Source organism: Bos taurus, chromosome 5 (genome assembly GCF_002263795.3).
Source record: "Bos taurus isolate L1 Dominette 01449 registration number 42190680 breed Hereford chromosome 5, ARS-UCD2.0, whole genome shotgun sequence".
Lineage (NCBI taxonomy): Eukaryota > Metazoa > Chordata > Mammalia > Artiodactyla > Bovidae > Bos > Bos taurus.
The window spans coordinates 107,417,111-107,430,167 of NC_037332.1; the positions used below are offsets into that span (position 1 = coordinate 107,417,111).

Below are 13,057 nucleotides of genomic sequence, written 5' to 3' on the forward strand. Positions count from 1 at the left end.
TGCTTGTGGCTGGACGTTTCATGTCTGTCTTTGGCCATGGATGTGCTCTGGCCCTGGCAGTAACCAGTGCTCCTCCCTGGGCCTTAATCCTGCTGGATGGTGAGAAGGGGGCAAAGGGCAGTGCTGACCAGCCCGAGTCCTACATCCCTGCCCGACACAATGTCTCCAAAGCTTCAGTTCAGTTCAGTTCAGTCACTCAGTCGTGTCCAACTCTTTGCGACCCCATGAATCGCAGCACGCCAGGCTTCCCTGTCCATCACCAAGGCTTGGAGAGACACAAACCAAGGTGGGGTCACCATCAAGGCCTGGGGAGTAAGAAGGTTCTGACTAGTCCCTCAGGGGACCCCCACCTAGAGCCTAAGAGGGGTGAGGGGTGGCTGGAGGGTGGGCTTTGGACTGAATCAGGGCTTTACCCCCCGGGATGTGGACACTTCCATCCACCTGCCTGGGTTTCCCCTGTGGCTCAGGCCATGGGGCAGATGAGGGCGGCCAGCTCCCTCCTCCCTCGCCCTTCCCCTGTCCCAGCCCCTGTGGCCTCTGGCCTCCTGGCTGAACAAGCAGATTTCTGGGGGTGTCCCCCTCCACCCTTTGTTTTCTGTGGACTCAAGAGTCTCCCGGAGAGGGGCAGGGAGGGGCGCAGCTTGGAGGAGACAACTGAGTCTTGTAAATAGGACTCAGGAATTTCCCCAGAAGTGGCACAATGTCCCCATTCTTTTCTTCCAAGCAGCCCCAGGCCGCCCCCAACCTAGCAGCCTGCATTCTCTCTCTCACCCACCCCAGCCCCACACTCACATTCCAGGGAGCGATGGCTGCTCCCCAAGGTCCCCAGGCTGCTGAGCGCGGGAGGAGCCAAGTTCTGAGGGGATGGGGTGACAGGCTCTCCAAGTGGGGACGGGGGACCCCTCCAGCTGCACCTCAGGTCTTGGCAGTCCCATTGGGGGGTGGGCTCTGACCAGTCCCTTCTCTCTCCCACCACCACCATCCCTCCCTCCAGAGCTCTTGCTGAAGGCCTTCTATGTGGGAAGGGCTTCCAGTTCAGGTAGCCCCTCCTCTGTCTCCCTAAGGCCACTGGGATTTGGTATCTGATGGGGGGAAGGAAGGGCCTGTTCGTGTGGCCTGATGGGGTCCACCTCCCATAATCTAGAGATGGGGGGCATGGGGAGAGGGGAGAATAAGATGGGATCACCTGAAGCGCTGTGTTCAGGTGATTCGGGACAGGTTCCCCTCCCTTCCCTCCCCAACTCTCCACCCTTCCACCCACTGGAGTCCTGGCTTCCTGCCCATTCCCTCTCCCCCAGGGGGTCCCTGTGCTTCCCAGCTCAGTCCTGTGCCCACCAGCCCCTAGCCTAGGAGGGGAGGGGACCTGCTTGCTCCTACTTTCCCTTGGCTGGCCCTGAGCCCCAGGCACCTGAGCGGTGGTCCATGAGAGGCTCTGACTCTCGGGTGAGCCAGCCTCAGGACCTTCTGCCAGCTGAGGGGGCAGCTCAAAGACCAGGGGGGTGAGGTTTCACCCAGGCCAGACAGCCATGCGGCTTTCCTCTTTTGAGACTGAAGGCGTGCGTGTGTGCTAAGTCGCTTCAGTCACGTCTGACTCTTTGCAACTCCATGGACTGTAGCCCACCAGGCTCCTCTGTCCGTGGGATTTTCCAGGCAAGAATACTGGAGTGGGTTGCCATGCCCTCCTCCATGAGACCAAAGGGAAAGGGGCCAGACCGGCTGAAGCCCGGCCTGGCGCCTCCCTCCCGCCACTCTGTCCTGCCCCGTAACCCCCCTTGCCTGGGGGGTGCAGACCAGCCCCCTTCCTGTGTGGGAAGAGCCGGGAGTGTATGTGTGTGTGTGTGCATGTACCTGCGTGTGTGCATCTGTATGTGAGCACGTGCAAGCCCAGAAAAACAGACCAGGCCTCGGGGCCAGGCCACGCAGCCACGGACGCGAGGATGGGAAAGGGGCCAACGTGGACTGTGACCTTGAACAGTGAGGCGCGCTGGGCTGGGCAGGCCAGGCCTCTGTCTCACACTCACTCCTCCCCACCCCCGCAGTTCCGCGGCCGTGTCAACCTGCACGTGTTTGAGGACTGGTGTGGCAGCTCCGTCCAGCAGCTGCGGAGGAACCTCCACTTCCCCCTGTACCCCCACGTGAGTGCCTCCTGCCCCCTCCTGCCCCGCTCCTGGCTCTCACCACTCCTCTCCCCCCGTGACTTCTGCCTTCCTCCTCTTCCCTTGTTTTTTTTGGTTCACTTCCTTTCCTTTTATCCCATGGATGCCCTTCATCTGCCCACACTATCTCCCTTGTTCCCTCCTGAGAGATCCTGTCCATTTCCCTACCTTCCTCATGGCTCACAATATGGTTTCCCCAGGGGCCATCACATCCAGTTGTGCGGTTCTGCACTGTTCAAGGTCTGAATAAAGAAGCACGTGGGAGCCTGTACCCGGGTTCCACCTGCCTCCCTCCCATTGTCCCACCAGCCCTGAGCAGACCCGTTGCTTCACTTTCCTCTTCCCTCCCTGGGTAGTGATCCCCCACTTTCCTGGCACAGATCCGCACAACCCTAAGGAAGCTGGCTGTGTCTCCCAAGTGGACCAACTACGGCCTCCGCATCTTCGGCTACCTGCACCCCTTCACGGACGGTGAGGCCAGCCCCGCATCCTGCCCTTCCCCTTCCTGTCCGAGTTCTCGGGGTGCCTGGGCATGTGGCCTGCCCTGGGCTGGCTGGACTGTTAGCCCACTTTCAGGGGAGCAGGGTTTGGACGTGGTGAGGCCTCATGCACGCCCCCAGGTGGCCACTTCACACCCTGATTTGCACACCCTGATCCGAGACTAGCTTACCCCTCTCTGTAAGTGTCCCCAGAGACTCCACGGAGTCTCCCAGGTATAGAAACCCCTGCTTTACAAAGCGGGCATGCTGGCACAAGGCCCCACAGAGAATTTAGTCTCTGAGACATGAGTGCCCCCTAGGGGAAGTCTCGTCCTGCCCTCACCTGGGAAAACCACCCCCCATGCCCAGGGGAGATCCAGTTTGCCATCGCTGCCGACGACAACGCAGAATTCTGGCTGAGCCGGGATGACCAGGTCTCCGGCCTGCGGCTGCTGGCCAGCGTGGGCAAGGTAGGGTCCGCTCAGCCCCACAGGCCCTCCCGTCCCCCCAGGAGCCAGGTCACACGCCTCCATCAGGTCACTCTTACAGAGGCATGGACAGGATGTGGGAGGGAACAGACCTGGAGAAGACTCAGGTCTAGGCCACACCCATCCTGGTCCTGGTGCCGGGGATTCATGTGGTTTCTCGGGTTGCACTGGGGGGAGCACTTCGAGGAAAGACAGTTGCTTCTCGAGTGGTCCCGAGCCCCCTTCCATCCCTCAGCATTTCCCCTCCTCCGTCCTCCCACCTCCCTCCTTTCTCCTTGTCTCCTCACTCATCACTCCCACCCTCCCCCTCTCCCCACACCTCCAGACTGGAAAAGAGTGGACTGCCCCTGGAGAGTTCGCAAAATTCCGGAGTCAGATTTCGAAGCCAGTCAGGTGAGTATGGGTCGTGATGAGCAGCAGATCCTTCAACCTCCTTACGGAACAGAGGCAGGCTAGGAGCTGGGCCCCAGGAGGACCCCTCTGCCACCCACCCCCCATCACAGAGGTCCAGCAAGCCAGGGCCCCCTGCATTTCGGGAGAATGACAGAGACCTTCTGGACCATCTTTCTTCACTTTACAGATGAAGACCTGAGGCCCAGAGAGGGCTGTGACTTAATGAGAGTCACATGGATATTGGGTGGCACTCAGGGCTGGGAAACAGAACTGGTCTCCTTTCTCTCTGCCCGTTTTCTCCATCTCTGGAAAGATCTACAGCTGTGCAGCCCAGAGTCCCCCCTGCGCTTTCTGTGCTGCACAAAATTCTGAATGGCGGGGACCCCTGAGCAGGCTGGAGGGAAGGCCCGTAGTGGCTAGGGAGTGAACTAACCCAGCCTCAGGGCGCCACCTGGTGGTCTGCACACACACATGCATGCATGCACACACGGTGAGAACACTTGTGGGTTGATGGTTCCTGGAGTGGCTGGGGCGGGAACTAGCCCAGCCTCAGAGCGCCACCTGGTGGTACACACGCACGCGTGCACCCACACCCACATCCACATGCACCCACACCCACACCCACCCACCCACGAGAACATGTGTGGGCTTGATGGTGCCGGTGCTGGTGTTGATGGTGGTGAAACAGGCCAGCTTGCACAGAGCACTGGCCGTGCCAGCCCCTGTGGTCACCACTGCCCATGCGGCTCAGAGGAGCAACTGAGAACCGGGGCTGAGACCCAACTTCCTGGGTCCAAACCCCAATGGGGCCACTTATTACCTGGTGACTTTGGGCAAATTACCCAAGATTTCTGCACTTCAGCATTCTCATCTACAAACAGGGGTAGCATGGGCTCCCCAGGTGGCTCAGTGATGAAGAGTCCACCTACCAAAGCACAGAAGACGCAGGTTCAATCCCTGGGTTGGGAAGATCCCTTGAAGTAGGAAATGGCAACCCGCTCCAGTATTCTTGCCTGGAAAATCCTGTGCACAGAGGAGCCTGGTGGGCTATAGTCTATAGGGTTGCAGAGTCAGACACAATTAAGTGTGTAGACACACACACACACATGCACTTGGTGCTTACACATAGGAACAGCTCTCTGAGGATAGCACTGTTATTTCACGTGACTCCCTGAGTGTTCTGGGAGGTTTGTGCTGTCATTATCCCATCTCACGGGAGGGAAAACTGAGGCTGCCCCGTCAGTAAGTGGTGATGGGGACTCTGACCCAGATGCTCAGCGGCAGGTCTGAGGGATCAGGAGCAAGGAGGGAGGGGCCGGGCGCGTGGTGCTGGGAGGCAGCCCCGTACCGTCTCTCCCGCCAGCCTGGCAGCTGCCCGCCGGTACTACTTCGAGGTGCTGCACAAGCAGAACGACCAGGGCACCGACCACGTGGAAGTCGCGGTGAGTGTTCGCTGTCCCCTCGGCACCCACCTGGCCACCCCTCTGCCTGCTCCCTTGAACCTTGTTCCCAATCGGCCACCTCCGACCCTTCATGTCCACCCTCGCCTCTTTCCAGTGGCGGCGGAATGACCCCGGGGCCAAGTTCAGCATTATCGACTCTGCTTCCCTGTCCCTCTTCACAAGTGAGTGTCCTGCCCAGCCTGGGGACGAGGCCAGGTGGGCCAGCCTGCCGGGCTCTGTCCGCTGGGGGGCCTGGCATGTGGAGGCCAGAACACAAATGTGAAGGGTGTGGGATGAGGAGCAGAGGCCAAAGGAGTGCCTTGGTCAGAGGTCCTGAGCCCCCGGGGGTCAGTGACCTGGGAGAACCCTCTGCATGCTCTTGGAGTCCTTACCCCAGAACAATGCCCATCCACCTCCACACAGCATTGTCTGCATGATTCCAAGGCGCTCCAGAAACTGTGAGGCTCAGTCCAGGTGAAAAAAACTTCAGAGGGAGGCCAGGACCCTGCTTTGCAGATGAGCCGCCGTGGTTCTTGCACAGCCACGGCCAGGGGGAGAAAGCGTGCTGACCTGCTTTCCGGCTGCAGCCCGTGGACTCTTCGATCACACTCATCATGGCTTGTGATTTCCTGTCTGGGGGCCCCACAGAGCAGTCTCCACCGGCGGGTGTAGCCCGCGTGGGCCCAGGTGTAGGAGGAGGGGGCGCAGCAGAGGCCCTAGCAAGAAGGCAAGGTAGGTCTGGAGGAGCCCAGGAGATGGCGGGCAGTGTGTGTGGAGGGCAGGAAGGAGTAAGAAATGGCACGTTTGGCTCACAGAAGAGGGTGGTCGTGGGGAAGAGATAAGGTGGGTGAGGGGAGGCTGCCAGCGACCAAGCAAGAGGCCACAGGGTCAGAGCAGAAGCGCCAGAAGAAGGGAGAGTTGGAATCAGTGTGAACCAAGAATAAAGAAGCCCGCAGCAAATTTAGGTAGGAAACCTATAAGATGGGCCAGAGGTTGCCAGCCTCTAGCATAGAAGGAAAACTCTCTGTGGGCCAAGGCAATTTGAAGCCTCAGGCAGAGAGCAAACACCCCCAGTGGCCAGAGGGAGGTGCTGAGCCTCAGGGTGCCCTGCTCACCTGGGCATGGGCTTAGGCCTGCTGGGGAGCCCGAGGCAGACACCCTGCATTCACACTCAGCTTTGCCAGCCTGTCAGCTGTGTGATCTCAGGCACAAGACTCCGATTCTGTTTGCCCGAGTTCCTTGTCTGTAAAATAGGAAGCACGCTGTATTTAAGCCACAGTGGTGACGAGGATTAAAAGGGTTGATATTTGTAAGACGCTCGGAACAGTGTCTGGCTTATGTAGGAAGTGCTTTTCACGTATTTGTTAAACTGAACATACTTCTAAGGACAGATTTCTAGCAGGTGGCCGTAAAACCTTTTGAGTAAGAGGTGGCTTTTTCCAGTTCACACAAAACTGTGGTGTGTGCCAGCCATGGGGCTGGTGGAGGGGGTCCAGGGGAGAGAAACAGCTGAAACCACAAGTTTTGGGGGCACGGCTTGTGGGGGGAGCAGGGATTGGGCACATCCTATACAGTACCAGGCTTCCCTGATGGCTCCAGCAGGTAAAGAATACACCTGCAGTGCAGGAAACACAGGAGATGCAGGTTCGATCCCTGAGTCGGGAAGATTCCCTGACAGAGGAGATGGCAACCTACTCCAGTAGTCTTGCCTGGAGAATCCCATGGACTGAGGAGCCTGGAGGGCTACAGTCCAAAGGATTGTAGCATCAGACACAACTGAACGACTACACACACACACACACACTGTACCAGGTTGTGGGGCAGCTGGTACCGGAACCTTGACCTGGCCCCTTCCTAGCCTCTCGAGAAGGCAGGGGCCTGGCTTCTGGGCTGGCTTCTCTGGGAGTCACGGCTGTCCTGCTCTTTCCTCCCTGGGCCCAGATGAGACCCTCCTGAGGATGGACGAGGTGGACCACATCCCGCAGACAGCAGCCAGCCACGTGCGCTCCCCAGACCCCCTTCCCACTGACGAACAACCACCCGTCGACATGCTGCGGCCCGACCCTCGGGACGCTCTCTACAGAGGTAAGACCTCGCCGCGTTCTTGACCTCTGGCCTGGGGATGTACTGCCAGGCCCATGGTGTCAGGGAGGAGACTCGGGAGGCTTCTGTCCTGCACAGCGTCCCCAAACCAGAGGCTTTTTGCTTTCACATGTGTGAAATAGAACACACGTGCAGAACAGTGCAGAAATACAGACGGACCGCTTCACAGCTGTAGCGATCATTACAGAGCAAACGAGACGGGACAAGAAGTAGAGCCAGAATCCAGACATGCCTCTGCAACCGCAGGCATCAGCTTCTCACTGGGTTCTAGCTCCTGTCCAGTGAGAGAAGTGTGTCCCCACTAAGGCGTTGGGGCCTTAAACTGCCAGGGGCATTTACATCTTAAACGTTGACGTGGACTTCCCTGAGGGGCCAGTGGCTAAGACTCCTCGCTCCCAAAGCAGGGGGCCCAGGTTTCATCCCCAGGCGGGGAACTAGATCCCACATGCCACAGCTAAATAGTTCACATGCGGCAGCTAAGACCCAGAGCAGCCAAATAAATAAATAAATACTTTAAAATAAAAATTAAAAGATGACGTGTCCCCTTCCCCCCACCCCCACACGCCCCCTCCATGACAAGTGGAAGGAAATTCAGTTACTGAAGCTGCACTCGTGTGAGGCTCTGTGGCCTCTTGGAAGTTTCGAAACCTGTTTTGAGACTGGCTGTATACAGCGATCCCAGCGCTCTACTGTGCCTTGAGCCAGGGACTGTGTCCAAGCTCCTTATCTCCAAGGTTCCCTGTGAATGCCACCCCCACCCTCGAGGGGGGGCCAGCTTGGTTTAGCAGCCTCAACCACGGGATGTGGACTCTCTCACGAGCAAAGACAGACATGTGCAGGCTCCAGGCTGCAGCCCGCAGCCCTCAGCCACCTCCTTCCACCCCCAGTGCCTCTGATCCCCAAGGCTCAGCTCCGCCATGTCCTGCCTGACTGCCCCTACAAGCCCAGCTACCTGGTGGACGGGCTCCCTCTGCAGCGCTACCAGGGACTCCGGTTTGTAAGTTTCGCCTGGGTGACAGGGGCTGGAATGGGAGGGGCTGACTGAGGCTGACCCCTTCCTCCCCACGCCACACCCTGGAGGCCCTGGGCCTGGAGAACTGGCACTCCACTGTGCCCGGCCTTCCCACACCACACTGCTGGTATTCCGCGGGTGCCCAGCCTGGATGGGCAGCCCTGTGGAGCCCAGCGCTGTGCAGTGTGTGGCCTGGCTGAGGCCTCCTACCCTCCGCCCGAGGGCAGTGGTATTTATCAAACTATAGACGAGACGCTGGGGAGGTGAACTGTGGAGGGGCTCGACTTTAGAGAACCCAGAGCCCGTGTGGAGGCTTAGAGGCGGGGTGATGCTGGGCTCCTGGGCCCAGAGATGACGGTGGGGGAGATTGGAGGCAGGACAGAGGGCCGGGGCCAGCTGTGGGGCAGGGTTGAGAGGGTTTTGGTGGCCATGGCCTAGAGCTGTGTTTGAAGGGGGGCAAAAAGCAGTGTAGGGAGTAGCGGGGGTTGGTCCTGGGGTGCAGTCGGCGGGAAAGGCCACAGGACGAGAGGTGGGTGGTCCCGGCTGCAGCTGGATGAGCTGGAGCAGGAGACGGGAAGTGGGCACCGGGGAGCCTGGCTTGGGGGGCACGTACCACCCAGGTCCCAGGAGGGGGTGTAAAGAGTGGCCGGAATCCAGATGCTTGGTCCACAGCAGCCCCGTGCCTTCCTCCGCCCCGCCAGATTCACCTGTCCTTTGTTTACCCTAATGACTACACCCGCCTGAGCCACATGGAGACCCAGAATAAGTGCTTCTACCAGGAAAATGCCTACTACCAAGACAGGTGAGGCGCCAAGTGGGGGGAGCCAAGAGAGCTCCCTGGACCAAGGGGCTGTGAGGGCACTCCACCGGGGCCCTTGGCTTTTCCTGGGTGCTTCACACATGCACATGCACACACACACATATATGTACACACATGCACACACACTCACACCCCTCTCCCCTGTACCCCCGGCCAGCTGTGACCTCAGAGCTCCCCTCCTCTCCCCTGCAGGCTCAGCTTTCAAGACTACATCAAGATTGACCAGCCTCAGAAGCAGGGCCCAGAGCAGCCAGGTAGAGTGATGGCCGAGCCTCCGGGCCAGGCTGGAGGGTGACAGTCCAGACTGGGCCAGAACCGTCCCCAGGAGCTTAGAATGCAAACCCTGCAGCCCCTTCCCCCAGGCCTAAGAGATGGGGAGCAGCCCTTCGCCCCCTTAATTTCCAAGATATAAGTTGGGACGTTTCGAAAGTGGGGTGGTCCAGAGGAGGAGATTCAGGGCCCTGGCGACACATCCTGAGGGCCCGAGGGCCTTGCCTGCCCTACACTTAGGAAACTGCCCTACAGAAGCACTGTCCTCCCACGGCCTCTCGCTTTGCGGGGCTGGGGCCTGACCCCGGCCATCCGCTGGGCCCCTGCTAGCACTTTCTGTCCCTCATGTCGCCATCCTTGACAACAACGCTTTATGCCGATGGAGACGCTGGGTTAGTTGAGGCTGAGTAACTCACCCTGGGTCTTGCCGGGGACTTCTGCCCATCTCACCTCCCTGGTCCTCAGCTGTCTTCTGGATCTTGCTGGGGAGACGTTGAAAAGCCCATGTGAGGGATGGTTTTAACAGCAGGTTTCGAGGACGGCCTTCTAGAAGAATCCCAGTATGGAGAAGCGGCAGAGGACACCCCTGCCCCTGATGGCCAGAATGCCAGGATGCCAGTGGGGAAGTCAGGCCCCCCCACAGCCCCCAGGAAGGACGCCCCTGACCGCCGCCTCCGAAACCTGCGGAGACTCCTGGCTCGGGCCCAGGAGGGCCTGGCAGCGCCCCCTCCCTGGCAGAACTCCACAGCCTCCCTCCCCGTGAGGCCCAGCACCACCCCTGCCCAGCCAGCAGACAAGAAGGCAAGGAAGCCCAGCCTCAAGCCCCACCAAGCTCCACAGCATCCTGACAAGTGGCCCCCGGGGCCCCTGGCTGGGCACTCACCACCAGCAAAGAGGCCCAGGCCCGCTGGTGCCAGTCCCGGGAAGATGCTCGGGCGGTCCCAGTGGCTGAACCAGGTCGAGTCGTACATCGCAGAGCAGAGAAGGGGCGATAGGATGGAGCCTCCAGACCCCAGGAGGGGCTGGCCCGAGGACCAGGATGTGGTGGTGGCAGGAGCTGGCCAAGAAGGACAAACGGAGGGTGAGGCCGAGGGAGAGGATGAGGGGGAGGACGAGGAGGATGTGAGCGAGGTGCTGGAGTATCTGTCTATGTTCGACCCCGTGGTGAACTGGGAGCAGACCTTCAGCGCCCACGATCTGGACTTCCAAGCGCTGCGGACGGACTGGATCGACCTGAGCTGTAACACGTCGGGCAACCTGCTGCTTCCGGAGCAGGAGGCGCTCGAGGTCACGCGGGTCTTCCTGAAGAAGCTCAACCAGAGGATCCGGGGGTAAGGTAAAGGGCTCTCGGGCCGGGCGGGGAGGGGCGCCTGCAAATGCGGGCCTTCAGGCCTTGCTCCCAGCATTGGGCACGGTCTGAAATCCTTGGGCCTGGCCCTGGGCCCGGGCTGAGCTCTGGGAAGGCGCTCGTGCAAGAAGCCGGTAAAGAGGTGGAACCAGCAAAGCTGGCGCTAAAAAGACACCCTGAGACCCCAGATGTGGGCTGGAAGGGCGACGGCAGAAGGCACGACTGAGCACTTGGTTTTTTTCATCCATTCATTTGTTTTCAACCCACTGATGTTTTTCTAACTGAGATAAAAGGAATATATCGTTTAATTCACCATTTAGGAGTGTACAGTTGAGTGGGTTTTAAGTATATTTAGAATGTTGTGCAGCCACCACCCCTATCTGATTCTAGAATGTTTTCATCGCTTTTAAAAGAAATCTGGTTAGCAGTTTCCTCCGTCCTCCCGGGCTCCGGCAACCACTGCTCTGCTTGGTCTCTGTAGATTTACCTATGCCAGACATTTCACACGGGTCTGGCGTCTTCCACTTAGCAGATGCTTCCGAGGCTCATGCACATTGTAGAGTGTATCAGTGCTTCATGTCTTTGTACAGCTGTCTCATAGTCCACTGTCTGGGCAGACTACATGTCTGTTTATTCATCAGCTGATGGGCATTTCGGTTGTCTCCACCTATTGCTCTTATGAATGATGCTGCTATGAACATTCATGTACAGGGTATTTGCGTGACCCTGTTTTCAGTTCTCCTGGCTGAATTCCTTGGGATTGAATGGCTGGGTCATAGAGTAACTCTAGGTTTAACATTTTGAGGAGCTGCCAACTCTTTTGCAAATCATCTGTACCATTCTACGTTCCCATCAGCGGTGTATAAAGGCTCCAGTTTCTCCATAGTCTCATCAATTCTAATTTTCCTTTTTTAAAAAATAGCCACACACACACACAAAAAATAGCCACGCAAGTGGATGTGGAGTGGTATTGCACTGTGGTTTTGATTTCATTTCCCTTGTGACTAGTGATGTCGGGCCAACCAGTCAGCATTTCCAATCGTCTGTCGTGTCTTTTCTTTTAAAATTATTCTTTTATTAGCCATACATATTTTTAAAAATTTTTTTGGCTGTGCTGGGTCTTTGTTGCTCTCTAGGTGTGGCACGCAGGCTCAGTCACTGTGGCACACAGGCTCAGGAGTTGTGGTATACGGGCTTAGTTGCTCTGCGGTGTGTGAGATCTTTCAGGACTAGGGATCGAACCCATGTCCCCGGCATGGGCAGGCGGATTCTTAACCACTGGACCGCCGGGAAGTCCCCGTTGTCTTTCGCACTGTGGACTGAACAGAGCTGTGTAGTAATGAGGGTTAGTTTCTAAAGGAATCTTTTCACTGTGACTCACGCCTCCACCTTACGTGCTGAATACTTAGGGTCTTAGAGCTCTAAGAGACTAGCTCATCCATCTCTACGGATCCTTTTTTTAAAGATGATGGCAGTGCCCACTGGAGCGGGTAGGCATCGTGTGAGCATGTTAACCAGCTGCAAAGCTGGGCAAAGCCCGGGGTCTCCTGACACATGGGGTGGAGTGACAGAAGCCTCCCGCCCTTTCCTCCAGGAGGTACCAGCTTCAGCGCATCGTGAATATAGAGAAGCGGCAGGACCACCTCCGTGGGGGCCGCTACCTCCTGGAGCTCGAGCTGCTGGAGCAAGGCCAGCGCCTGGTGCGGCTCTCGGAGTTCGTGTCCACGCGCGGCTGGCAGGGCGCTGATGCCGTGGGCGGGAAGGAGGCCGAGGCCCTGAACCTGCAGGGCCTGGTGTGGAGCCCGCATGACTTCCAGAGGCACGGCCCGGGTGCCCGGGCCCCGGAGCCCAAGCTGTGCTGGCCCCAGGGCTTCTCCTGGAACCACCGCGCCGTGGTCCACTTCATCGTGCCGGGTGAGCCTCCCACTGCCTAGGCACCCTCGGCCGAGCAGAGGCCTCGTGAGATAGCGAGCACCTGGTCTCTGCTCCCTGATGTGATCTCACAGAACCTGGGGGAAAGGCCACCATGGGAAACGGGCTCACGGGAGCGAAGTAACTGGTCTCAGGTGACCTGGGCCGTCAGGGAGGGAGCTGAGAAGGACGGCTGACCGGCAGCTCTTCCTATGGAACCTGCATGCAGGGTTGGGAGTGAACAATGGGCTGGGGCTGCTGGCCTGGGGCAGTAAGACAGGGAGGGGCTTGGGGAGCAGGCTGGCTGGTTTTCATAACAAGAGAGGGAAAGGGGAGCCGGTCACAGGAGTAGAACGGGTTGGAGGGAGGGGGTCAGACAGGAAGTGCAGGGTGATCATGGGATGGACAGCTGGTGAGTTGGACTGTCAGGGCCCAGGAGGGTGAGAGTGGATGACAAGCTCCAGCTCCAGGCCTTCCGCGGGGCCCTGCCTGGGAGGCTGTGCAGGGACGGGGTGGAGAGTTCCCCGTACCAGGAGCTCTCCTCTGCCCTCCGACCCCTACTGCCCTGCTAACCTTTCTCGTAGCCACATTGCCCTAAGCAAAGGTCCAATGGGACTCCTGACCACGCAGGACCT

The 13,057-nt window shown here is 58.7% G+C and overlaps 1 protein-coding gene across 2 annotated transcripts in view; it reads left to right on the forward strand.

Annotated features, from left to right (window-relative positions):
* B4GALNT3 (beta-1,4-N-acetyl-galactosaminyltransferase 3) overlaps positions 1-13,057 on the forward strand; it is a 97,868-nt gene that overhangs the window by 79,460 nt on the left and 5,351 nt on the right. The window contains exons 4-15 of one of the 2 annotated variants that reach the window (XM_024991825.2): positions 2,040-2,135; positions 2,537-2,627; positions 3,005-3,105; positions 3,449-3,516; positions 4,880-4,958; positions 5,074-5,140; positions 6,900-7,043; positions 7,949-8,058; positions 8,775-8,875; positions 9,086-9,147; positions 9,690-10,494; positions 12,106-12,425. In XM_024991825.2, coding sequence (XP_024847593.1) covers positions 2,040-2,135; positions 2,537-2,627; positions 3,005-3,105; positions 3,449-3,516; positions 4,880-4,958; positions 5,074-5,140; positions 6,900-7,043; positions 7,949-8,058; positions 8,775-8,875; positions 9,086-9,147; positions 9,690-10,494; positions 12,106-12,425 — 2,044 coding nt within the window. 2 annotated transcript variants of the gene reach the window in all.